Raw genomic sequence first — 26268 nt, 5'->3', positions numbered from 1 at the left:
GGGTTCATGGGGGGAAATCCTTGGGAATTTTCTTTCACTTCTCTGAGAAGGAAGTGATTGGCTTTTGTATGAAATTCCTGTATAATTAGACCAACTTGTGCTTATAGATGTGGGTCTGCTGCCACATGTTGCTTTAAACTTCTATTTTTTAGGCAAAATTGTCAGAGTATTACCTTATTTATCTTATTAAATGTATGAGGTAGCCCATGTCAAAGATACAGAGAATAAGAAGGTCTTCATCCAATACTCTATCCAGTGATTCATTACTATTTAATTAAAGCATATTATATGGATATCTATGGAGATTCTCAGTCATCCAGGTCATGGTTGTCCCAAAAAAGGCCTAATAAGCAGGCATATACATAGAATGAAGGCTACTGCTAAGCTTGTAAGCCGCCCTGAGTCTTCGGAGAAGGGCGGGATATAAATGGATTTTTTTTAAAAAAGTTCTTTTTTAAAAGGCAGCTGGACTTTGTTTTTCCTTGAAGATGTTTCACTTCTCATTCAAAAAGTTTCTTCAGTTCTGAACTGAACTGAACTGAAAAAGTTCCTTGCATGAGAAGTGAAATTTCAAGGAAAAACAAAGTCCAGTTGCCTTTTGAAAAAACACCTTTTCCATGAGAAAATTGAATTTAGAAGCAAGGTATTAGTTTAGAAGAGGAACATTATTTGGAAAACACTATAGAATTGCTCTATGAAGGAAATGGATAAAATAAATAAACTACTTTCAACCATTTTTTTAGTTGGATATTAGAAGTTAGCCAGGACCTTTACAAATCTGGGCTGATAACTCTGGATTTTTGGATAATTGTTTGGAAGTGAGATTGAAAGACAGAAGTGGATAATATTTTTTTTTCTTCCTTTCTTCCCCCATTTGGGGGAGCTTATTGGATTATTTTATTTTTTATTTTATTTTAATCCCATTTATATCCCACCCTTCTCCGAAGACTCAGGGCGGCTTACAATTTGCACAAACCAATGTGCTTATAGACACTACAGATAAAGATCACCATAACTATTTGAGATGAACTTAAATGACATATTGTGATACTGATTATAAGATTGGTGGGTTTGCATATGGCTGGTAACTAGGGAATTTACTAGAGTTGAGAAGGTCTGGAGGGTGGGAATAAAAATGAGTGTTTCTAACCTAGCTAAAACTAGCAAAAAACCATCCTCAGCTATGTCTTCTACTGCCCCCAGTCCTGTGTATCAGAGATCAATTGAATAAATGCTTCAGCAAGAAAAAACCAATACTTTCCAGAACGAAATACAAGCCATACTACAATTAATTCAGGAGACAATTACCTCACATAAAGAAGACACAAAGAGAATCCATGAAGAGAAAAAAGGTAATTTGGATAAAATGAATGCACAAATTCATAACCTGAACTCCCAATTAGAAAACTTTCAGCAAATGATTGCAAAAAAAAATGAGCAAAGAATTCAGAAAATAGAAGACAAATCAGTAGATAGAAGAAATGAAAAGATGGCAGAAATTAGATCAAAATATGGAAGAAATTAAAGACAAAAACCAAAGATTGATGCAGGCAAATAAAGAATTGGAAAATTCAGTGGCAGTTTTGGAAGTGGAAAAGGCATCCTATTTTTTAAGATTTCAGAACATAATGGAAGATAAGGAGGAAGATTTTGCTGATTTGATGACAGAGCTGTTGGCTGGACCGTTGGAAATCGGGAAACAGAAAATGGAAGGAGAGATAGAACAGATATTTAGAGTCAATTCAAGTTACACAAGGAGAAATAAAATCCCTAGAGAGGTACATGTTAGGTTTGTTAAAAAAATCAATAAGAGATGAGATATTGAGAAGAGTGAGAGATGATCCATTGCAATACAAGGAAAAGGAAATTGTAGTTCTGAAGCAGATACCTAGGAGGATAAGGGACTCATGAAGAGAATATCAATTTCTGACCAAAAAATTAATTAAAAAAGCAATGAACTTTAGATGGCTGATGCCGGAGAGGATATTAATCAATTGGGACACAAAAAGATACAGATTGGACTCTGTTTTTAAAGCAATGGAATTTCATGACAGACATAGAGCTTTTCTCAAAGAAAGAAGTTCAGAATTCCAACCAGAATGGGAATCTCGAAAACAGGAAGAGATAGCAATACAAAGGAAAGAAGAAGAAATAGAAAACATAAATCAAGAAGAAGGGGCAAAGGGAAGAGAACAGAGACAGATAAGAACAACTAGGAGAATAAAACCTAAATATAACTGAAAAAGACGGAGAAGGGTAATGGATTCTCTCAATGAATATAAATAGATTGAAATCCCCCTCAAAAAGGAAAAAAAATTACACGGTTACAAAAAGAAAAAACGGATATAGTCTGTTTCCAAGAAACACATATTAAAAGACAACATTATAAATTTTTGGAATGTCCAAAAATTGGGAAGCTTTATTTTTCATCAGCACAACAAAAGAAAAGAGGAATGGCTCTATATATTAAAGAAACAATGAATCCTAAACAAATCTATTCAGACAAAGAAAGAAGAATACTAATGGTGGAAATAAACCAAAACCAGACATTGATGGTAGCAATTTACGAACCGAATAATAAACAAGAAGAATTTTACCAAAAAATTAGATAAGAAAATAGTGGAAACGGAATATCAAAATATTTGCTTAGTAGGAGATTTTAATGCAGCTGTAGTTGGAAAGCTAGATTATAGAAGTAGTAAAATAGGGGGAAAAGGAAGGAATATTTTACCTGAGGCCTATTTTAAAATGGCAGAAGGAGTTAGTAAGAAAAAGGTGATATGAACTATATGCACTCCAGAAAAAAGCATGCTAGGAGAGATTCTCAATTTGTATGAATTGCTTCTACTCTGGATGGATTTGCCTACATAAACTCAGCATAGACATTTTGCTTGGCAAATTGCTGGGATTATTTTAAGGAATGTCGTAACTGTTTAATCTTCCTTTGTGAAGGTTTATTTCCTAATGTACTTGGCCAGACCCAGTGGCTTTTAGCTGATTTGTTCTATTTTATTAAAGAAAATAATTTGTGTAAATATATAATTTATATAAATACTAGCCAGCTCAGGTGAAAAAAGTCAAACTACAGCAGAGATATTATTTGATAATTCTCTAAAAATACAGGAGGACAAAATTTATGAAGCTGAATTTACCATAAGTAGACTATTTTTTTAGGGCAGGGATTTCTATGTAAGAACAAGCACCTTAGATTTGACCTGGAAACCTGTTGGAAACCAGAATAGCTTAGCTAGAATTTAAGGACATCCACACATACAAAATGCCAAAATAATCTACATACTTTAAATGTTATACTAAATAATTCATTTATACTCACAATATGAACCTTTCATCATTTGTAGTTTACATTAGCAATAAAGTGTCCTGGCAATTTTGGTGTTCTACTTTGATTACATAACCCTAAGCTGCCTCATCTCTATCTCATGATTTAAACAGTCTTGTGCAATACTTTTACAAAATTATTTTTTTTTCCTGATAACCAATATGGAACAATGGTTGGTAAAGTTTCCTCCCCTTTTCAGAGATTGTTGTTGTATGACCTTGATCAGTTACTGATAGATTTCTGAATGAGAAATAAAAAAACAATGGCTACTCATCCACCAGTTGGAACCTTCAAAATATTTGCCCCTCATCACTTGTTGCAGTGAGGGTAATACATTCCATTAGCAAGCCAGGATTTCAAGGAGACTATAATTATTCTGAAAGGGACGCGGTGGCTCAGTGGGTTAGGACGCTGAGCTTGTCGATCAGAAGGTCGGCAGTTTGGCGGGTCGAATCCCGAGTGCCGCGTAACAGAGTGAGCGCCTGTTACTTGTCCCAGCTTCTGCCAACCTAGCAGTTCGAAAGCACGTAAAAATGCAAGTAGAAAAATAGGGACCACTACGGTGGGAAGGTAACAGCGTTCCGTGCGCCTTTGGCGTCTAGTCATGCCGGCCACATGACCACGGAGATGTCCTCGGACAAGCGCTGGCTCTTCGGCTTTGAAACGGAGATGAGCACCGGCCCCTAGAGTCGGAAACGACTAGCACGCATGTGCGGGGGAACCTTTACCTTATATAATTATTCTAGCAAAAAGCTATATTGATACATAAGTAGCTGGTTATGTTAAGCATGAGGAAATGATTTAATATACTCATTTGGTTGATGAAAAACAGGATAGTTGAAGAGTAGAATTTGCCAAATCATCAAAGCTGGACTCTCCTAACATCAGGATGTCTCAAGCAATAACAATGAAATGTGCTCTTGATATTTGTAACTAAGGTTCATACCATATAAACAACAAATACCATGGTTACTGTTGGAAATGAAAAGGAGTCATTCCCTGTGGTGAGCTGTTTGTGTGCAATGACTTTCCATGTACATATTCATTGCCACAGTTTCCTGATGGAGAAAATGGCAGCCACCCAGTGAGATGAGTGTCTCAATTCATACAGTAGAACAGCTACCTTCTTGATTCTGTTTCCACTAATCTCCACAATTGTTATTCAAGTGCTGGGAGGAAAAGCCAAACATGCCATTAAGCAAAGGGCTGGGAAGTAGGGTAAGACCCTCTGCATTATTTCCCTCCCTTCCTGCATGCCCCTTCTTTTGAACTAGCACCAGTCCTTCCTTGCTACTGGTTTGGATTTGCTGGTGGCTTTACTTAATCACCTTTCTCTAGTGAATTACAGATCACTTTTTGGGAAAAGATCATAACTAAATGAACAGGCAAGGACAAATTCCTGTTTAGGTCAGCAAGTATTATGGGGGATCGACCATGCCTTGCCTGTTTCTTTGATTTACGCTAGTGTCACTGTGTTTACAGCCCCACAGGCAGATCATTGCAAAGTGCTGGAAGTCAGAACTATACATGTCTGTATCACATAAGTTAGATTGCTGATGTCAACTGCGGTTGAAGATGTATTTTCTGTCTTTGTGTTAATATAAGATTCAGCTGTTACTCCGGTCAACTTCCATAAAGGAAAATATGGATGTCTGTGTGTCGTTAAGCAAAAAAAAAGTCTTTCCAAATCTTGAAAATAGACTTTCATAACAACAAAGTGAGGAACACAGCTGGTGGCTGCCACTGCCTCCTGATAGATAAGGGTGAAGGCAGATGAAAAGTAAATAGCCACCACATTCTATAAAGACTTGATGCTGTCTTATATCATCCCATTATTTCGTTTTATCTTTTAGTTTATCTTCTTTTGAAGATAAACTTGGCACATCAGGAAACTAACTTAAGTGTCTCATTAAACAGGAAGGAATGGATAATCTCTTCTTTTACTTTTTTCTGAATGTGTTCTTTTATGATAGGAAGGATTCAAAGTAGATATATAAAATGGCCTAATATCTATTAGCTTGCAGTATAGCTATGAGTAGTGTCTATTGCCCTCTTGATCAGGGAAAAATGTATTCTCTTAGTTTGGAGTCTCTATTTTCATTTTCTCAGTAGTGGTCAATTGTGTAAACTTCTGGAGCTTCTCTGCACTGAAGTGAAAACATGTTTTGTACATAAGCATCTGTTACAAGGAGTACCAGGTTTTCCCCCTCAGTGTTTGCTTATGTATTATCAGCCTGGTCAATGCTGAAAGAAGGGGATAATACAAGTAAGGGAAAATTTGAAAAACTGTTCAAAGGTTTGTCAGTTGTCACACCTGCCCCATGTCTACCTGAAAATCCCCTTATCTTGGCTAATGCAGAGATTGGATGTCATCCTAGTAATAGCTTTTCTGCAAAATGTAAGTGCTTGCCAAAAACTCTCACAAGAAAAAGGGAATGAAGCAGGGGAAGAAAAGCACAAATTGGTTGTTCTTCTTCCATTGTCCGTTAACTTGTTTCCTGGATGTGAGTGACATACAGGGATATAAAAAAAATCTATACTAAACTAAATAAAAACACACAAAATCAGCCAAGTCATTCTTATTTTCTTGTTGTTGCATTTTAAAACCAAATAAAATAATGAATGTAGAATTCATCTTATTCAAACTATCTAAGAATCAGTTGGTATATGGGGAACTAGTTGAATATAGGCTACAAAGGTGACTTTGATAAGTCAGACATTTAAAATCTTAAAAATACAAATTTTAATAAAGGAAGTATCTAACAAAAGTCTTTTAGCATATCTTCAATTTGTTTAGACTACATTTTTATATCCCATTAATTTAGACCAGTTTCACCAATATTGTTTCTCCATGTTCACTGAGAATTCTAGGGAGATGCAGTCTGAACAGATCTAGAAAATTTACTTGTATACTGCTCAGAGTCCCTCCGTGATGGTGGATGGGTTCCTAAATTTGATGATGAATAAATTAATAAACCAACAAAATGCCAGATTGGGAAAAGTTGACTTATACCACAGATGGCCACCACTTGTCTGAATATAGGAATCATTTAATTCTCTAGGACTCAATCAAGAGGGTACAACTTTTCCCAAGCTGCTGCAGAATTGCACAGGAGATTAGTTCTAACAATGACATCACAGGAACTTATACTGGCAGCTTAGTTGACCTGTTTTTCCATTTCTGGCATTTTTTTAAAAAAAAGATAGGAATGGAAATTGGCAAGCTCTATTCCAATTTCCATGCTTAAAAATCCAAAGACCATAAAATCACACGATTTCAGGTTACCATTATGGTTTCAGACAGTCTCTTAAATATGAAAATTTCAAAAGGTTGATTGTTTCTATTTCCTTTTTATTTTGGGAAAAAATGACCATTTGGGAGCATAATTACAAGAAGATATGCAATCTGAGGTTTGCCCATGCCTTGGTCTTTTCTGCACAAACTAACCCATTGGCTTCATAGTAGAAATGCAACAATGATCTCACAACATAATTATGAAGCAAATGTACATAACCATACCAGTGCTTAGAAATGTGACATCATCTTACAAAAACATACTAAAATATAGAATGTCTTGTTTCTTATATAACTCTGTTGCTCTGATGGTAGAACCAAATGTAATGTTATACATCCCAAAGATGTTCATTATAATTAGATAAATGGTTTCAAAAAAAGATGAAACTCAAGGGGCAGCAGTTGGCCATCTTTAATTTAAGCACTAGGAGCTAAATATAACTGTGACCATTTCTGGATTCTATTTTAGTATATATAAATTGTCTTTATGTGTAACTTGCTCACTCTTAATTTGTCCTTTATAATTTGCAGCTCAACTCACAATATGTTATTTAAACTAGTAGACAAATGTGTAGTATATTATTGAAAACCCAACTACATAAATATATAAGAACATGACATAATCACAGATTTCATCATCATAAACTTAACTATTCTAAACAAATTCAAAATGGATTAGCAGCTCTCCCAAAAGTTTTCCTTCTATGGGAAAACTCTACATGAAATATTTACATTTTACATGCAGTAGTTTGTTCATAACATGGTCACTTACATTATTGCCTCAAAGATGACATACATTAAAACAGAACTGCATATTTTCATTTGTTTACATATATGCACACATGCAGATTTACAATTACAATCTATTGTATTACAGTCCTATACAGACAGAAGATTCTCACCTGGTTATTTGTATGCTTCAAGAATGAAACATGAGTAGCAATTTCAAAATCTTTGCTGTTGAAAAGTTTTTAAAATAGAGCACTGTCCTCTGGCTACCCTTCAGTTAAAAGACTCCTGGGTAACATAAAGCATTTGGACATGTTATTTATTCACCTTAAGGGTGAGCTACAGTTCAAAGGATGTAAGAAGAACAAAGCTGGTTCAGCCCAAGTGTCCAGAGAATCCAGCTGTCAAGCTTCAGGGAAATCAGGAGATCCAGGCAATTCAATTATGTTTAAAGATTTATTGCAAGCTTAAGCTCTCTACAAGAATCTGAACCATTAATGGTTGAAGCAATTTGGCGGGAGATAAGGAATGGAGAGTGGACTGGACTTAGATCTCTTGTGGGCGTGAAGGGATTCATGACTGATGACATGTTTGACTCCTCCCTCTGGCTCAATCTGGCCACCTCCTACACCAGCATTGGATGGGACATGGCTAGCCATTTGGAAAGCTCAGTGCACATGCAGAAAGAATGAAACCCTTTTTAACTGGTACACTCTAACACCTGGTATTCAAGACATAGGATATAGCCATCAAACATACTAGCTATTGATAGCCCAATCCTATCTAAGTAAGTGGCCATCGTCAAATCACTGTTGAGTCTGAATGCATTATCTGATAAAATAATGCTGTTTTGATGCTTTTCATGTATCTGAAAAACTCTAGAGAAGGGAGCCAGAATGAAAAACTCCCAGATTTTGCTGGAAAAATACCTCAAATATATAAAAATAGTAATGTTTTTATAGCATTTTGATATTTTCACATATTTTTAATTTGCTTACTACAGGTCAAATATTTAGGGTGCAAGAACAGAAAAGCAAGGTTTTATGATGTTATTAGTAAGTCTTAACACACAACTATTTCTGTGCTAAGATTAATGTCCACTTCCAAGTCTTCCTACTGGGAACAGCAGGAATCAAAGAGTTCTAAGATTAGAGTGAGACAAATGTCAGCAAACTTAGAAAGGGAAGGGACAAGAGATACAGAATCTCTTTATGGAAGAAGTCAGTCAGTTACTTAGAGTCCTAGGAATGTATTGCATCAGCTTAGTGAAAATATGTTAAAAGTAGCCAAGCTTTCTGCTAATGCAATATGACATCACTCCCAAGGTACTTTATTTCTCCCCTCTGTATACACTCATTTCTTCTTAGACAAACAATTTTGCAGTTTATGGGTGTGAATTTAGACTAACTACTGGAATGGGAAATGGATTGTTATTTTAATGCTGCAACAACAAAACAGGGAGCTCCCATTCCATTGTATGAGGAAAAAAGTAGACTCTGAAGCACATGGGAATAAGTTCTTTCTCCACTGGAGGGATCTCTTACTTCACCTTTCTTTCTAGTTCCAAATAGTCAGCCTACTAAGGACAATGTTGGCTTCACTTTAGTAATTCAGATAAAGCTGCAGGGATGAAACGAGCAAGATTCCATTGGTCCCTCTCTTCTTCTGGGCAGGAGACTAGAAACCTGTAGACACCGTAATCATGTTAATAATTTTATTTCATTCCATTATGGGTGGAAGGTTCTTGAGCCTATAGCGCCTGCAACAACTAAAAGTAATAAATGGTGATGGAGTGGAGCTTCTTCAAATATCACAAATGTTCTAATATAATAAATGTTCGCCATGTTTGCAAAAAAGGAAAGATTTCTTTTTCTATCAAAATGTAAAAAGCTATTCACCAGTAAAATCACTTCATTCTATGTGTGTGTGTGTGTGTGTGTGTGTGTGTGTGGAGTGCCCACAATTTCTGGAGGCAAGCTGTTCCACTGGTTAATTGTCCTCATTGCCAGGAAGTTTCTCCTTAATTCCAGGTTGCTTCTCTCTTTGATCTATTTCCAACCATTGTTTCTTGTTCTGCCCTCTGGTGCTTTGGAGGATAGTTTGACCCCCTCTTCTTTTTGGCAGCCCTTCAAATACCGGAACATTGCTATCATGTCTCCCCTATTTCTTCTTTTCTTTAGACTAGCCAAACCCAAGTCCTGCAGCCATTCTTCATATGTTTTAGTCTCCAGGCCTGTGATCATCTTAGTTGCTCTTCTCTGATTTTTTTCCAAACTCCCAATATCTTTTCTGTGATATGGTGAATAAAATTGGCTGCAGTATTCCAGGTGTGGTCTTACTAGGGTTTTATAAAGCGGTACTAATACTTTGCATGATCTTGATTCTATGCCTCTGTTTATACAACCCAGGATTGTATTAGCTTTTTTGGCTGCTGCTGTACACTGCTGGCTCATAGTCAAGTGATTGTCTACTAGGACTCCAAAGTCCCTATCACATTTACTGTTTTAAGCCAGGTCTTGCCTAATCTGTACTTGTACTTTTGATTTTTCTTGCCTAAATGTTAAACTATGCTTTTTCCCCACATTGAAACTCATTTTGTTGGATAAGGCCCATTGTTCAAGTTTGTCAAGATCTAAGTGAGACAGACAGCATAATTAAGCACAATTGTCTAATATCTAGAAATAACAAAGAAAACACAGGACCAATGAAGCTTCGTGGATGAGAAGCAAAACACCTTATTTTTCCTCAAGGAAAAAAAACCAGTCCAGTTGTCTTTTGAAAAAGCTCCTTTGAGACAACTATGACCTGGATGACTGAGAATCTCCACAAAAGCGCATGAGGTAGTCAGCAAAACAATATGCATAAACATGCAATCTAGAAGTCAGATAAGCCATAAGTTTGTTAGAATAAAAATGTGGTGATCTGGCATTTAAACTGTTTGAGGGAAAGAGTCAACATGTTATCTTGGAGCAGGAAATTCCATTGTCTGAATGTCATGGACACAGTCTTCTTCTGCCCGTTTGGCTAGGATGAAGTAGATCCTCTCCAGATGAACTGAACTGGGGTCTCCAGCAGGCCAGGATTTTCAAAAGAAGATCATTTATAAAATCTGGACCTTGTAGAAACTCGGAAGAAATATTTTTTAAAAAAGATCTCTCCTTGTCTCTCCATATTTTGCAATTAGGGATTTAATTCAGCTTTGATCCTTATTAGAAGGGATCCCTGCTGAGCGTGGCATCCAGTTCTTTTCCTCCCCAAATTACAAACCCAAGAGGACTTTCCCCTTTTTGCCTTACCTTTAGAACATAGCAGAACTCCAAAATGCAAAGCAGGTTTGGGACTTTGTACAGTTTTTTTGAATTAGGTAGGTTGGTTTGTGCCTTTTTAAAATTACTGAGATTTGCCTCCAAATCTGTACTCTGTCCAAGACCAGTCTATGGATCTATTATAAATTATTCTCAATAATAAGGAACCTGTCTGCTGACTTGAAAATTTTGTTCAAAAGATGCCTTTTGTTGTTAAATTCAACATACCTAGGTTTTATTGTAAATGCACTTTGTAATTGCAAATCTATTATCCACTATATTTAAGAACGTATAATGAGAAATTGTTGGGTGTCAAATTGTGCCTTCCATTATCATTGGAGTTATCCGAAAACATATTATGTGTCAGGAATATTTAGGAAAAATCATTTTATCCTGCATATATTTTTAAACTTCAATAAACTCAAAAGATAATTGAATCCAGATTAAATTATTTAGCTAAATAAATTATAGTGTTGTATGCCATGCCCCCTGCTGTATTCTATTTAGATTATCATACTTATGAATATTGGAATACAGTCTTCTCTGCATAACAGAAACACTAATTTAAAAATCCATTAAAATATCTTTGTTTATAACTTCTTGGCTTCTGCATTTATTTAATTCCATATAGACAGGTTTTTTTTTAATTTTTTAATTCATGGTAGGGTTATTTCATCCACCATGTGAAGAAAAAATGTCAAGTTGAAAAAACATTTTGCTTGATGTAAATCTTAGGAAAGCAAGGTCATGGCTTTTCAATACTTTTAGTCCTATGTGTACATGCATTGTGGGAGCAATAGATTTTTAAATTTTAGATAAAATTGTTGGATATTTCTGTCAGTTTCTGCAAGTATTTCATGGCAAGTAACATCTAGTGATTTTTTTCCCCAGATGCCAGCATATTTCTCAGAGAATAAAACTGCTTCTTATCATACTCCTTTCTGATGTATATCAAAGTGAGAGGTCCAGCTAAATTTATAACTAGAATCAGACTGTACAGATAATGCAAAAATAGAGGTTAAACTAAAGTCATATTCATAATAGCACATGATTGGAAGGCAGGAAAGCAGAACTGAGATAAACTTAAGGTCAGGAGTAACTGGGGAAGAACAGTAAATGACAGGTTGTCCTCAGTTTACTTTGGAAACAATACTAAGTAGGAGCTTAAGTAGGTCAAATAGTAAATGAGGAAAAACTCCTTATTTTCAACTTTTAAATTGTCAAACTTTATGTATCCTCTCCCCAAACCCTTTTAATTCAGTTTAAATACATTGCTGGGAATTCTCAACATTTTTGTTCTTAAACTGACTGAAACATTATTTGAAATAAGAGCTGTGGGATCAGCTCTTCCATGCCTGTGTTTTCTGAATATATGAACTCAAACAGGATACAATATTGGATGGTGTATTTCAAACCTGCAGGTGTTGTGAAAGTGAATTCAATTTCAGCATCACTGTGCGTTTTAAAATAGTTGGATTTCAGACTTTGGCATAGTTCCAAGGCAGCATTGATCACACATGTTGATGAATTCTTTGGTGAAATTGGGATGATGATTTTGCATCCATCCTGGCCCTTCTTGTTGTCTTAATAACCATCAATCCCATTGACTCTGATTTAGCGAGCTAGGATTCAAGGTGTGGTGTTGTTATGGCCCTTCTTCCACTGAGTTTCCTTCCAGGAACTGGTGATTAGTGGGAGAGATAGAGTTCTAACTCCCTCTTTTGGGAAATTTTTCACTGTCTCCCTATTCCTATATAATTATTATGGTTGATCACACACTTTGATTGGATTTGGCTTTTTTGTCTCCCTATTGAATCCTTCCCAAGGACCTGGGATAGGTAGACATTGTATTTTAATAATATTAAAGGTTTAATAATATTAAAGGAACAGCAGGATGTAAGCTGTTCCATGCAAAGCTGCCTTTTTCAATTACTTTGGTAGTGATTTTGTCAATGCTAATGGTGTCTAAGTGGAGTGTAACTTCTTCAGTTCTGAAGAAGTTTCTTGGATGAGAAGCAAAACGTTTTCAAAGAAAAATCAAGAAAGTTGAGTTGCCCCTAAGAAAAAGCAACTTTGGGACACCTATGACCTGGATGATTGAGAATCTCCATAGATTTTTTTGATTTTGTCCTTCTTATCTGCCAGTTTAGTTTCTTTGGTATTCAGTAAGCTTTCCTGATGTACTAGGTTCAAGATGTCTTTTTCACTGTCCTTCCGATATTCCACCAATGCTCTTTTTTCTTCTTCAACTATCTGGTGTACTTGCAACATTCCATAGCCACCTAAGCTCTTTGGTAAATAGAATGTCAATATCATTGCATGGATGAAGGGCATGATTCATTGTCATTGTTTTTCTGGTCTTCCTATCTAGGGTTTCTATTATTTCTCCATGATTCTAGCTCTCTGCTCTATATCTAATGACTGGAATTGCCAAGTGTAAATCCTCTAGATGGTATTCACTATTGCACAGCAATTGTGTCTTCCATTGTATCATTGCTTCTGATGTTTCCATTGGCCCCTCTTATTTCTAGTTATTTGATTATCCAATCATGTGGCAGGAAGTCAAATGTTTTCTTTTAATCAATGCAAGCTACATTCAAGTTGGTCTTCTCATCCCCGAGATCTGGGGATTTTTTTACCATTAATTATGGTGGGGTAGCACTTCCCAGACATAAAGAATATGCAATTTAGGGTACTCCTGGACTTGCACAGGGTGCTTATTTCACTTATGAAGGGTCCAGTTTGTGGCAGTATTCATAAGGAGCATTGTTAATATTGGGGAGTATAAGATACTATGTTAGTAATAATGGAGAAAAATGCTTGCAAGTGTTGTATAGGGACCTGTGCAGTTGATCATTCTTATGGGTCTTGAGTCCACCAAACTGGATATAGTTGAAAAAGAAGCTGTGGCATACTTATCTCCAACTATTTTGTCCCATTTCACAAGAGTCAACAGGGCAGATAAGTTTGGGGGCTCATCTGTTAACCAGTGCCATATGATAGGACCTAGGATATTTTGTTGTTGTTCAGTCACTAAGTCATATTTGACTCTTTGCCAGGCACCCCTGTCCTCCCCATCTCCTGCAGTTTGCCCAAATTCATGCTCATTTTATCAATGACACTATCTAACAATCTCACCCTCTGCCATCCCCTTCTCCTTTTGCCTTCAATCTTTCCCAATCTTTTCCAATGACTCTTCTCTTGGAATTAGGTGGCAAAAGTATTGGAGCTTCAGCTTAAGTATCTATCTTTCCAATGAACAGTCAGGGTTGATTTCTTTCCTTCCTGATTTGATTTCCATGCAGACCAAGGGACTTTCAAGTGTCTTCTCCAGCACCATAATTCAAGAGCATTAATTATTTGGTACTCAGCCTTTCTTATAGCCCAATTCTTACAGCCATACATTACTACTGGGAAAACCATAGATTTGAGTATATGGACTTGCTTTTTAATATGCTGTCTAGATTTGCCATAGCTTTCCTCCCAAGAAGCAAACATGTTTTAATTTCATGGCTACAGTAACCATCTGCAGTGATCTTGGAGCCCAAGAAAATAAAATCTATCATTGCTTCCATTTCTTCCCTTTCTATTTTCCAGAAAGTGATGGGATTGGATGCCATGATCTTAAATTTTTAATGTTGAGTTTCAAAATAACTTTTGCACTCTCCTCTTTCACCTCATTAAGAGGCTCTTTAGTTCCTCTGCGCTTTCTGTCACTAGAGCGGTATCGTCTGCATATCTGATGTTGTAGAAATTTCTCCTGGCAATTTTAATTCCAGTTTGTGATTCATCCAGCCCAGCATTTTGCATGATGTACCTACGATATGTGCTTCTCTGTTGAGAATGGGTCCCTATAAGTCACCAAAGCCATATTTCCATGAATGAAGTTCAAAGTTTCACAAACCAATCAGACAATATTTCCAATGGCTAAAACCTCCTGGCACAATCTGGAATTTCTAATTACTTTCTTTTTGTGCATTTTCACCACAGATTTTTAAGCAATGTGGATTTCAATACAAACACTTGATAACAGTGCTATTAAAATATCTATTTGTGTGAAGAAAAAACCTAACTTCAGAACTAATTTTACATGCATGGTAGGAGAATGCCAGGAACACAAGAAAGTAACCCTACTGAACTCATTATATCCTAACTAGGCAATACACTGTACCCTTTCTTCATAATGCATGCTATCATTTGCCAAATACACATAGTGCTGGAATATTTCCATTGTGAGCTTTGTTTTGTCTTTTTAAGACTATAAGTTGTTGGTTGTGAAAGCTTTTGGACGCAAAACAACCCATCTGTTTTCTTCACATGTCTCTAAATGATAAACACACTGTCTATTAGGAGTGAAATGCTTTGAGCTTTGCAGCTAGAGTAATATTCTTTCCTCTTTGTGATCACAAGTGGTGCTATGTTTATGTATGCTTAAACATCTCCTGCTAAATGAATATTAGACATTACAGAAAGCCTGACAAAAGGAAATTTGAATAGTAGCATAGGCCTAGAGTATGACTCAAAAGTACATGAGCTGGAGTCACTCCATAAATAAGAGATCAATTTAAATCTTACACATATGTCTTGTGGTCCCATAGTGGAAGGAAGAGTGAAGTATAAATATACTTACAGAAATAATCCATCAACATTTAATCAGTTTTTTGTAGGAGAGGTCACCCTCTAGTAGAAAAGAAAAGAAAAACTCAAATGTTTAGTAGAGCAAACTCAAAATTGGGAGAAATAACAAAATTCCATCTTGATGTCATATAAAACACCCAGAATCAGATTAGGAACCAGATCTGGGCAGCAGAAAGCTGAACACGCAGTAAAGAATTTGGTACTCTTAACTTGGCATACTCCTTAATTAGAGCATATGTAACAAGCAAAGAACAAGAGCAAATGATGGGACACAAGACACAAGAATAGGCATCATGTTCTTTGTACAGAGTTGTTTTTCCTGCTGTCACACTTGTTTTCTTTGGCTCTAGCTTTCCTGTGTCAACCTTTTGTACTGGATGCAAGATTAGATTAGAAATAAGAATCCCTGAATTATGCACTGAGTTCAGAGACAGGAAAATGAGAAATTAAAGCACTTCATATCACAAAATGAAAACACTAAAAGCATTGGTGCATAGGTACATTCAAGTAAGTTTTTAGGGGGTTTTTTTGCTAGCCAAAGCTAACTGCTGCTGCTTTTCTTATAGATTCTTTTCAACTTTAAAGGACACTTGCTATACTGATTTTAATTTGCTTGCATTTTCTTCACAGCTGTGATTATAAATCTCAAATATTTGTTTGAATGGAGTTTAATGTTCTCAGTTATCAGGGCCTTTCCTGATCATATGATGTTTTTGAAAATTCTATGCTAAATGAGAATTTAGGTCCGCAACCCATGGCTCCGGAGCCGCATGCGGCTCTTTCAGCCGTCTCCTGCGGCTCCCAGTCCTCTGCCATGTGCAGTCAAAAAAAAAAGTGGGACTAAAAAAGTTCAACCAATCAATTCAAATATGCAGGGTAGGTGCATATCTCGCCTTGGCTCCACTCTTCAGTCAAACCCTGTTCTGTGCATGTGTGCATGTATGCGCATGCGCACATATTTTTTGCGGCTCCCAGTTTTTCATTTTGTGAGGGAACCGGTTCTGAGTGGCTCTTTCACTGTTTCAGGTTGCTGACCCCTGCACTAGCTCAACTTAGGCAGCCACAATATAATGTTTGAGTTCTGGGTGATGGAAAGGGCTGGAAGCTTGCTAGAGGTGAAAAGGTGAAAAGAAAAAAATACATTAATGAAGAAAATGCAATTACATTCAGAAACTGGCAATGGATGCTACAAGAATGCAAACAAAGTTTTCAAGGTTTGAAGATAGAAATAGCATAGTTGATAAACTCAATTTGTCTTTTCCATAAAATGCAAAAAGGAAGGACAGATAAAGACATCTATGGGAACAATGGAAGTGGGGAGGCTTAATTATTTATATCCCTTTTTCCATCTAGCTGGATCAGCTAGAGACACATTTTCTAAACTTTGACTTTCTAACACTAAAGATCAGGGATTACAAAAGGCTGAACTCACCTGTGCTTCTATGGAGTATGAAGGCTGAATGCATTTACATGCTATGTTTGATCCCTATACCAGGATTAAGAATATTTTTCAGTAAAAATGACACCACTTTATTTTATTTGATGATGAGTATTCTATTTATTTGCAAACAAAGTTTTCAAGGTTTGAAGATAGAAATAGCATAGTTGATAAACTCAATTTGTCTTTTCCATAAAATGCAAAAAGGAAGGACAGATAAAGACATCTATGGGAACAATGGAAGTGGGGAGGCTTAATTATTTATATCCCTTTTTCCATCTAGCTGGATCAGCTAGAGACACATTTTCTAAACTTTGACTTTCTAACACTAAAGATCAGGGATTACAAAAGGCTGAACTCACCTGTGCTTCTATGGAGTATGAAGGCTGAATGCATTTACATGCTATGTTTGATCCCTATACCAGGATTAAGAATATTTTTCAGTAAAAATGACACCACTTCATACTTTTATTTGATGATGAGTATTCTATTTATTTGCTTACTTAATTATAAATGACAGTGGATGTATTGACATTTTAGAATTTAATGGTTCTCCAGAAATTGAGATTTAGTCAATATTTAAGAGCATCGAATATGATAGTGACATGCAACATCTATCAGTATGCAACATAACTTGAAAAGAAAAGAAAATTAACACATTCAGAGTGGTGGGCAATCTTGGATGGATTCAAATGGCAGAGAGATCCATCCTCAGTGACTGATGAGAAGAATTAATGGGCATCATGAGATGGAATGTAAAAACTTTGACTGGACAGGGGCTGAGGAGGGTATTAAATTTAGGTTAGTAAGTTGGAGGAAATGAGCGTGTTGGAAGATGATTGAACAGAGCATGATGGCCTGTGACTGGATAATATTATATGAAAAGTATGTACAAATATGTGTCTGTCTTTTAAGTGGAGAATGTGTGTAATGGTGGGGAATCTGAAAGAGAGACAAAACATGCATCTTTTGTTTTGGAAGTGTGAAAGAGAAAAATAATTTTTGGAGAAACCCTCATGGAGGTAGAACTGTGAATTAAAGGGAATAGTATTGTTAGTTTGAAAGTCAGACATCACTTTTCCGTCATTCTCAGATTCTAGGGCAAATTGTTTATCTTTTTCCCTCACCAATTTTTTTTTAATATATCTGGGTATTTTTCTGCAGCAGTCATTTTGTGATGGACCAAGTAAGCTTGCTAGATGGACTTTCCATGTCACAAGAAGTGGACATTCTATTTCATTAAAGTAATAAAAACCATTTTTAACACTTTTCATGTAAAATTCAAATTACAATTATTTTCTAAATTTTAAAATGTAAAGCAATTGAACATAAAACCTGATATTTTTTATTGACTAACATTGCTAAAACTGTAGGGAAAGGCCATCACCTCTTAAAATGAATTACTGGGATGAAATTAGCTTTAAGAATAGAAGGAACCTGTAAAAGCAAGGACATCATGATGAGGCAGGTCATTCTTTGTAGGCTTCTGGAGAAGCTACGTATGATAAGCATAAAAACTAATGAATATATGTCATTCTTCTTAAGATCACATAAACAATTTATTTGATATGACTCTCAGCTCTGAAAAAGAATTAGGGAAAGTGCTGTTGTCATAAAAAAATAATGTACTTTGGCATCTAAGACTTTGAGAGACAAGATTTGTTGTGGCTCTACCATATTGATGGCATTTTACATACATCAGCAAAATTACCAGGTTTGCTGTCAAAAATGGTTCATACATGTTGAAATCATGGAAGAAAGGGAGATAACACATGAGGAAAATCCATGTCTATTTAACTTCATCTTACCCTGCACCTTTTAATGGCATAAAAATTTCCAGAAGTGTATCTCCTGTTATTTACTTGGAGGAAATATATATTTAAAAGAACAGCAACATTTCTTTGATAGGGAAGAAGACATCACATATTTCAATTCCCAGTAATGACACTCTAGCAGTATAAATATATTACGTATAGGCATCTGCCTTTATATTGCTCAGATATATAATTCACTAGAATTAATGTTAAAGTAATTAAAATATGCTCCCAAAGGGAGCATTTAACACAACAAATTGTTTCCAGAGAACAAGTGGGAACTTAAACAATTGCTAACAATTGCGTCCTTACAGTCATGCTGTTTTTCGACGCCAAACAATATCCCAACTGCAATACTCATGTGGCTCCAGTTGGATACCTGGATGAAGCACCTGACACAGTTAAGCCTGTGAAGGAGAGAGGGGACCATGTTAGATTTGCTGCAATAATTCCCTCCCCTCCATATCTTGCTATATTGTAGATTGTGTCTTAACTTACCTGTGTAACTTTGTATCCCTCCATCCCTGAGTGCTGGCGAAGATGTTGCCTCGCAAAGGAGGCAACCATGCCCACATGTCCCTGCTATGACATCAGCAGGATGCTGAAGCCTGCCTGGAACAGTGATCTCATGAAGGATATGCAGAACTACTCTGGCAACTGCTGTTGAGATTGCAGGGTTCTTTCTTCTAAATGCAAGGTATTTGATGTGCCATGATCCCTTTGCCTTTTGAAAGAAGTCTGCTGGCAGTAGGCCATTTTAGTCACAGCTTTGTTTCTCACTGACTAAATCAGTGACTAAGCTGAGAATCTCAGGTCTCAGATTCTTGTGAGCACTTTGACCATATCTGGATGTCTAGAGCAGAAGAAAATGTATCCAGAAACATGAAATTCCATTATGATATCCATACATATAGAGGGAGGCGGTGGCTCAGTGAGTTAGGGCACTGAGCTTGTTGATCAGAAGGTCGGCAGTTTGGCGGGTCAAATCCTGAGTGCCGCATAGCAGAGTGAGCGCCTGTTACTCGTCCCAGCTTCTGCCAACCTAGCAGTTCGAAAGCATGTAAAAATGCAAGTAGAAAAATAGGGACCACTACGGTGGGAAGGTAACAGCATTCCGTGCACCTTTGGAGTCTAGTCATGCTGGCCACATGACCACGGAGACGTCCTCGGACAAGCGCTGGCTCTTCGGCTTTGAAATGGAGATGAGCACCGGCCCCTAGAGTTGGAAACGACTAGCACGCATGTGCGGGGGAACCTTTACCTTTACCTTACATATAAATAATCCCTGAGGACTGAGGCTGAATAGGCAGTCAAAGTATGAGCTATAATCCATCATTCAGGTGGTGCCATTCTGTCTTCAGACTCTTTTCTTAGCATGAAAACCTCTCAAACACTGACATTGTCTGGCTACTGGCTACTGCTAATTTTAATTTCTTTCTGTCTCTGTTTTCTGTCCATGGACTTTTTTCCAAAAGGCAAAGGGCTCATGGCACATCATATTCCATGCATTTAGAAGAAAGAACCCTGCAATCTCAACAGCAGTTGCCAGGGTGCTTCTGCTTAGTCCTCCATGGGATTACTGTTCCAGGTAGGCTTCAGCAACTAGAACCCTAAGAGGCATTGCCCTTACAGCTTTATTGATGGAGCAATTTCCAATACAATTCCAGGGAATTGTTTGGTATGTAAGTCTTTTTTTTTCAAGATCCACTTTTCTTGAGCTACAATATGCTTTTGCCATGTATGTCATTGTGTTTTTGTTAATAATGGATGAGGCACAGAAGCTTTTTGAGGCACAGAAATGAAATAGATATTTCTGCCAGGATCCTGATCCTGGATTGGAATATGTAATGGGAAGAATTAAAATTAGGAAGATAAATAAAGCATAGTGAGTCTTGCCAGGAAATGATCTGCGATCATAGGACCTGGTCCCTTGATTGACAAAGAGCAATGAACCAAAAAGGATGGTTGGTTGGGCCATGCAGAGGTCTACTGTCCATGCAGTATTCTGATAAATTAAGTTATGCAAACTATGGATTAATATCCCTCCTGCCCTCCCACCCATTTATCAAATGTCCTCCTTTTGAGCTTCAGCAGGGGCATGTTGGTCTAAGTTCATAAAAAAGTGATATCACTATTCTTGAAATATTTTCTGTAGAAAACATGAAATTTTCCATCCAGAACAGAATTCAGGCAGCTTCTGAATTATTAGCAGGAGTGTTTGAGTTTGGAGTTGGAGGCAAAAACTAAAAAGGCTATTTCCCTTAGCGTGGCTTTGCTATTATATGGAATCTGCCCTAAGGGCCTCAGAAACTTCCTCTTTCGTTTGTTTGTGCTTAAGACATGATGACTTATGTTTTTATATGTATTTTAGACCTGCAAACTATCATCACTACCCCTTCCAGCTTCTGTTTCTCATTTCCTGCTTTCCATTATCACATCTCTTGCTTCCCTGCCCTTATTTATACTTCACAGTTGATGGTGGAAGCTGAAGTCACCATCCATCTCTCTGCTTTAGTCTGTTTTGTCCTCATCAGTGTGGACTTTTCTCTCTGAATAGATCTCTAAACTTTATCCCAGGAAGGCAATGTGTTTTCCTTGCAGGCCTCCTCCCTTTTGTATGCTGTGCTCCAAACAAATGGCTGGGAACAAGAACAAATACAGGTAGTCTTTGACTTATGACCATATCTGAGCTCAAAATTTCTGTTGCCAGTGAGACAGTTGTTAAGTGAAATTTGCCCTATTTTATGACCTTTCTTGCCATAGTTGTTAACTGAATCACTACAGTTGTTAAGCTGCAACTACTGGAAATATGTGATTAGCATTCTCATTGACTCCATTCCTCATGGGTGTTTTGGTTTTTTTCAGCATTGGGTTTGTATATTCCAAAATTTTTGTCCCATCCCAGGTGGATCACACTTAAGTTGTAACAGGTGGCTGACCTCCTAAGTTCAAACATTTCATTGCAGATTTCTCCAGCCTGTTGTTATCCTATATTTCGAACTGTTGTCTTTGCCAGCTCTCAAAATTCTATTTACAAACATAAATGCAAAGCAAAAGAAGAAGAATAGGAAAATATTGTTTAAATGAATGAATGAATGAATGAATGAATGAAATATATTTTTTAATGTTTGCTTTTTTTTCCTTGTTGTTCTATTTAGACATGAAGAGGATTGCCAGGCTGATTTTCCCACTCATTTTTGTGCTGATCTGTGAGGTGAATGGGGCGAAGCGCACCAAACCTCCAAAGAAGCGCCCAACTCCTTCACTCCCTGAGCCAGTTGAACCGACTGAGTTCCCTCCACCTCTGCCCCCGGGACCCCCCTCAGTTTTTCCAGACTGTCCCCGAGAATGCTTCTGCCCCCCAGATTTTCCTTCAGCCATTTACTGTGATAGTCGCAACCTGAGAAAAGTCCCACTCATCCCACCCAGGGCCCAACATGTGTACCTACAAAACAATTTCATTGACAAGCTCTCTGAAGAATCTTTCAAGAATGCAACAGGGCTGCGGTGGATCAGTTTGGACAACAACCGCATTGATTCAGTGGGATCCCAAGTACTACAGAAGTTGGAAAACCTTGTCTTTCTTTACATGGAAAAAAATTTCCTTAAGGAAGTACCCAACAACTTGCCTCCCAGTCTTGAGCAACTTAGGCTGAGTAGAAACCGTATCTCCAAAATCCCTGAAAATGTATTCAGCAAATTAGATCACCTCCTCCTTTTAGATCTTCATCATAATCAATTGGATAATGGAGACTTCAAAAAGAATACTTTCAAGGGGCTCAAGAACCTCATGCAACTCAACCTGGCTCATAACCGGCTAAGTAAGATGCCTCCTGGGGTCCCCAAAGCCATTCACCAGCTCTTTCTTGATAAGAATCAAATTGATAATATCCCCAACAATTACTTCAAAGATTTCTCCAACTTGGCTTTCATCAGGCTTAACTATAATAAACTGTCTGACAAAGGATTGCCTGTGGATACTTTCAACATCACCAATTTGCTGGTTTTGCATTTGGCATACAACAACCTCACCAGTATCCCCTACATCAGCCCCAAGCTGGAGCACCTCTACTTGAATGACAATTCAATTCAAAGTGAGTCGGCACAAATCTATAACTGGTTTATACCTACAAGAGAACCTGTTTGTCGGGGAGAAGGGGAGTGGGAAGAGGTAGATTATCTCATGGTTCAATATTCATTTAATAATAATAATAATAATAATAATAATAATAAGTTGGAAGGTACCTTGGAGGTCATCTAGTCCAACCCCCTGCTCAGGCAGGAAACCCTATACCATTTCAGGCAAATGGCTGTCCAGTCTCTTCTTAAAAACTTCCAGTGTTGGAGCATTCACCACTTCTGGAGGCAAGTTGTTCCACTGGTTAATTGTTCTAACCATCGGGAAGTTTCTCCTTAGTTCTAGGTTGCTTCTCTTCTTGACTAGTTTCCATCCATTGCTTCTTGTTCTGCTTTCAGGTGCTTTGGAGAATAGCTTGACTCCCTCTTCTTTGTGGCAGCCCTTGAGGTATTGGAACACTGCTATCATGTCACCCCTCACCCTTCTCTTCATTAAACTACACATACCCAATTCCAGCAACCGTTCCCTATATGTTTTAGCCTCCAGTCCCCCAATCATCTTTGTTGCTCTTCTCTGTACCCTTTCTAGAGTCTCAACATCTTTTTTACATCGTGGTGACCAAAACTGGATTTTAAAAGCTCCAAAATGACTTACTTATACTGATGCTTCCAAGAGAATTTCAGTATTAAATCTTATTCTCCCTTTTTGTTCTTAAGTCATACTCCATGGGATTCCACAAAATTATAAATTTCATCTTGCCCGAAGCTGTAACTTTGACTCTTAGGACAGATGACTGAACAGAACAGGGTGGGTGGGTGGGTGGGGTAGAGAGGAGTCAGACTGAGAGCAAATTGTTCTTTTCCATGCAAATTATACTATTTCCATATAAAAAAAAATCTAGATCTCTCCACATAACAAAAAGGGAAATTATTTTTATGTTTCTTTGATATAGGGAGAGAGAGGAAGGGAGAGGGAAAACTCAGCATTCTTCCATTTACTTTTCTGCTGCTTCTGTCAATCTATAGCTAATAGATTTTGACTTGTAGGACTGACTTGTTTTCCAAAGACTTTTTTCTTTGCAGAGAAAGCACTGCAAATCAAAGCAATTTAATTTTTTTGCACACTGTTTTTACATCAATTTAAATTAATGAGTAACTGTGTAAAGGAAGTGTGGAGATAAAACATCAATGAGTTTTCACATTTTGTGTCTTTAGATATTTAAACGTGATTTTTTTACTAACATATATTTCCCCTATTTTTGGGTAAAACCTTAATAATTTCATAGATTAGTTTGTATCCTTCAGAATACAACATAGTTATAGAAAAATAAAACATTTCTCCTTCCTGTTCCCAGGAGTATGTTCAGCAGGAGTTCCCAACATCTGTTGCCTTAATTAAAAACATCTACATTTAAGAAATGCAGAATTCTTTCCAGAACGTCTTAACAAGGAAGTAATAAAAAAAATAATGAGCCACTGTACTTCAAACCAACCCCAAAAGCTTGGATTTTTCTTTCAAGTTAAATTTTTGGCAACTCTGGAATGACAACCACATAGGCCAATAAAATGTCCTTATAAGATAGGCCTCATATAGGACATGAATCCTACTTCAAAACCAGGATTTCAGTAGATAATCATAACACTCTTTAACATCTTAAATTAAAAGGACTGAAGATTTATTTTAAAAAGCTATGCATATGTTTCTGAAGGGACGCAGTGGCTCAGTGGGTTAGGATGCTGAGCTTGTCGATCAGAAGGTCGGCAGTTTGGCGGGTCGAATTCCGAGTGCCGCATAACAGAGTGAGCGCCTGTTACTCATCCCAGCTTCTGCCAACCTAGCAGTTCGAAAGCACGTAAAAATGCAAGTAGAAAAATAGGGACCACTACGGTGGGAAGGTAACAGCATTCCGTGTGCCTTTGGCGTCTAGTCATGCCGGCCACATAACCACGGAGACGTCCTCGGACAAGCGCTGGCTCTTCGGCTTTGAAACGGAGATGAGCACCAGCCCCTGGAGTTGGAAACGACTAGCACGCATGTGCGGGGGAACCTTTACCTTACCTTTATGTTTCTGAGCATTAGTCTGAATAGTGAGGATAAAAAATTTTCTTCCAGCAGATATATTAATTTTACTTTTTATATTACTGGTTTAATATACAGAAAGGGAGGAAAGATTAGAAAAAGACAAAAGACAAATAACAGAAACAAAGGAAACAAGAAAAAAAATAATAGAATAGAATAACAGAATCAGAAAGAACCTTGGAGGCCTTCTAGTCCAATCCCCTGATCAAGTAGGAGACCCTACACCAGGGGTGTCAAACTCAAATTCATTGAGGGCCGCATCAGCATTGCGGTTGCCCTCAAGGGGCTGGGTGGGTATGGCCAGGGTGGGCGGGGTCTACTGGGTGGGCGTGGCTAGAGTGCGTATGGCCTACTGGGTGGGCTTGGCCAGCTCTACAACATTCGCATCAAGGGTGCCTGTGTGGGCCTGGGCAGGAGTGGGACAGATCTGAGGGTCTCTGGCAGGAGGAGGGTCTCTGGGACAGGGCCAAGGCAGTGGGGGCCGTTCCCTCACTGTTTCCAGGATGGCTTCGCGGGCTGCATGAAACCACTTTGCGGGCCGGATCCGGCCCCCGGGCCTTGTGTTTGACATGTCTGCCCTACACCATTCCAGACAAGTGGCTATCCAGTCTCTTCTTAAAAGCCTCCAGTGATGGAGCAGCCACAATTTCTGAAGGCAAGCCATATATATTACATAAAGGAAATAATTTCATTTCATTTCATTTCATTTATTGGATTTCTATACCGCCCTTCTCCCTAGGGACTCAGGGCGGTTCACAGGGCATATATAAATAACTGTACAAAAATTAAAAAAGAATTAAACCATGCCCAATTAAAATACAGCAATAGTAAAAAATAAAACCAATTAAAAACCCATATTCCCCTTCAGGCCAGACCAGCTAACTCAAACAAGTGGGTCTTCAACCCGCGACGGAAGGATCGGAGGTCCGATGCCATCCGGAGCTCAACCGGCAGTTGGTTCCATAGTGCCGGGGCACCCACAGAGAAGGCCCTCCCCCTGGGGGCCACCAGTCGACATTCCCTGACCGGAGGCACCCTGAGGAGGCCCTCTCTGTGGGCACGCACAGGGCGGAGGGGAGTTGACGCCGGCAGCAGGTGGTCCTCGAGGTATCCCGGACCCATGTCATGTAAGGACTTAAAGATCATAACCAAGACCTTGAACCTCACCCGGAAGACAACTGGTAACCAATGCAGCTCGCGGAGCAAAGGTGTAACATGGGAGTACCGGGAAACTCCCAAGACAACTCTCGCGGCCGCATTCTGTACCAGTTGGAGCCTCCGAGTGGTCTTCAAGGGAAGCCCCATGTAGAGAGCATTACAATAGTCTAGGCGAGAGGTCACGAGCGCATGAGTGACCGTACACAGGGCATCCCGGTCCAGATAGGGCCGCAACTGGCGCACCAGGCGAACCTGGGCGAAAGCCCCCCTAGTCACGGCTACTATATGGTCTTCCAGGGTAAGTCGTGAATCTAGGAGGACTCCCAAGTTGCGAGCCCTATCCACGGGGGGTAAGAACTCACCCCCCATAGAAAGCGATGGAACATTTTGAATG

At 38.0% G+C, this 26268-nt stretch overlaps 1 protein-coding gene across 2 annotated transcripts in view; it reads left to right on the top strand.

Moving 5' to 3' along the window:
- PRELP (proline and arginine rich end leucine rich repeat protein) overlaps positions 1-26268 on the top strand; it is a 45137-nt gene that overhangs the window by 4052 nt on the left and 14817 nt on the right. Inside the window, exons 2-3 of one of the 2 annotated variants that reach the window (XM_081322264.1) lie at positions 21117-21220; positions 21718-22653. In XM_081322264.1, coding sequence (XP_081178390.1) covers positions 21720-22653 — 934 coding nt within the window. In that variant the 5' untranslated portion in view covers positions 21117-21220; positions 21718-21719. The remainder of the gene's footprint in view (positions 1-21116; positions 21221-21717; positions 22654-26268) is intronic. The other variant, XM_081322263.1, reaches the window with a different exon arrangement.

The sequence above is a fragment of the Vipera berus genome (assembly GCF_964194415.1).
Source record: "Vipera berus genome assembly, chromosome: 3".
NCBI classification, from domain to species: Eukaryota; Metazoa; Chordata; class Lepidosauria; order Squamata; family Viperidae; genus Vipera; species Vipera berus.
This window is presented reverse-complemented; position numbering and strand designations above follow the sequence as displayed.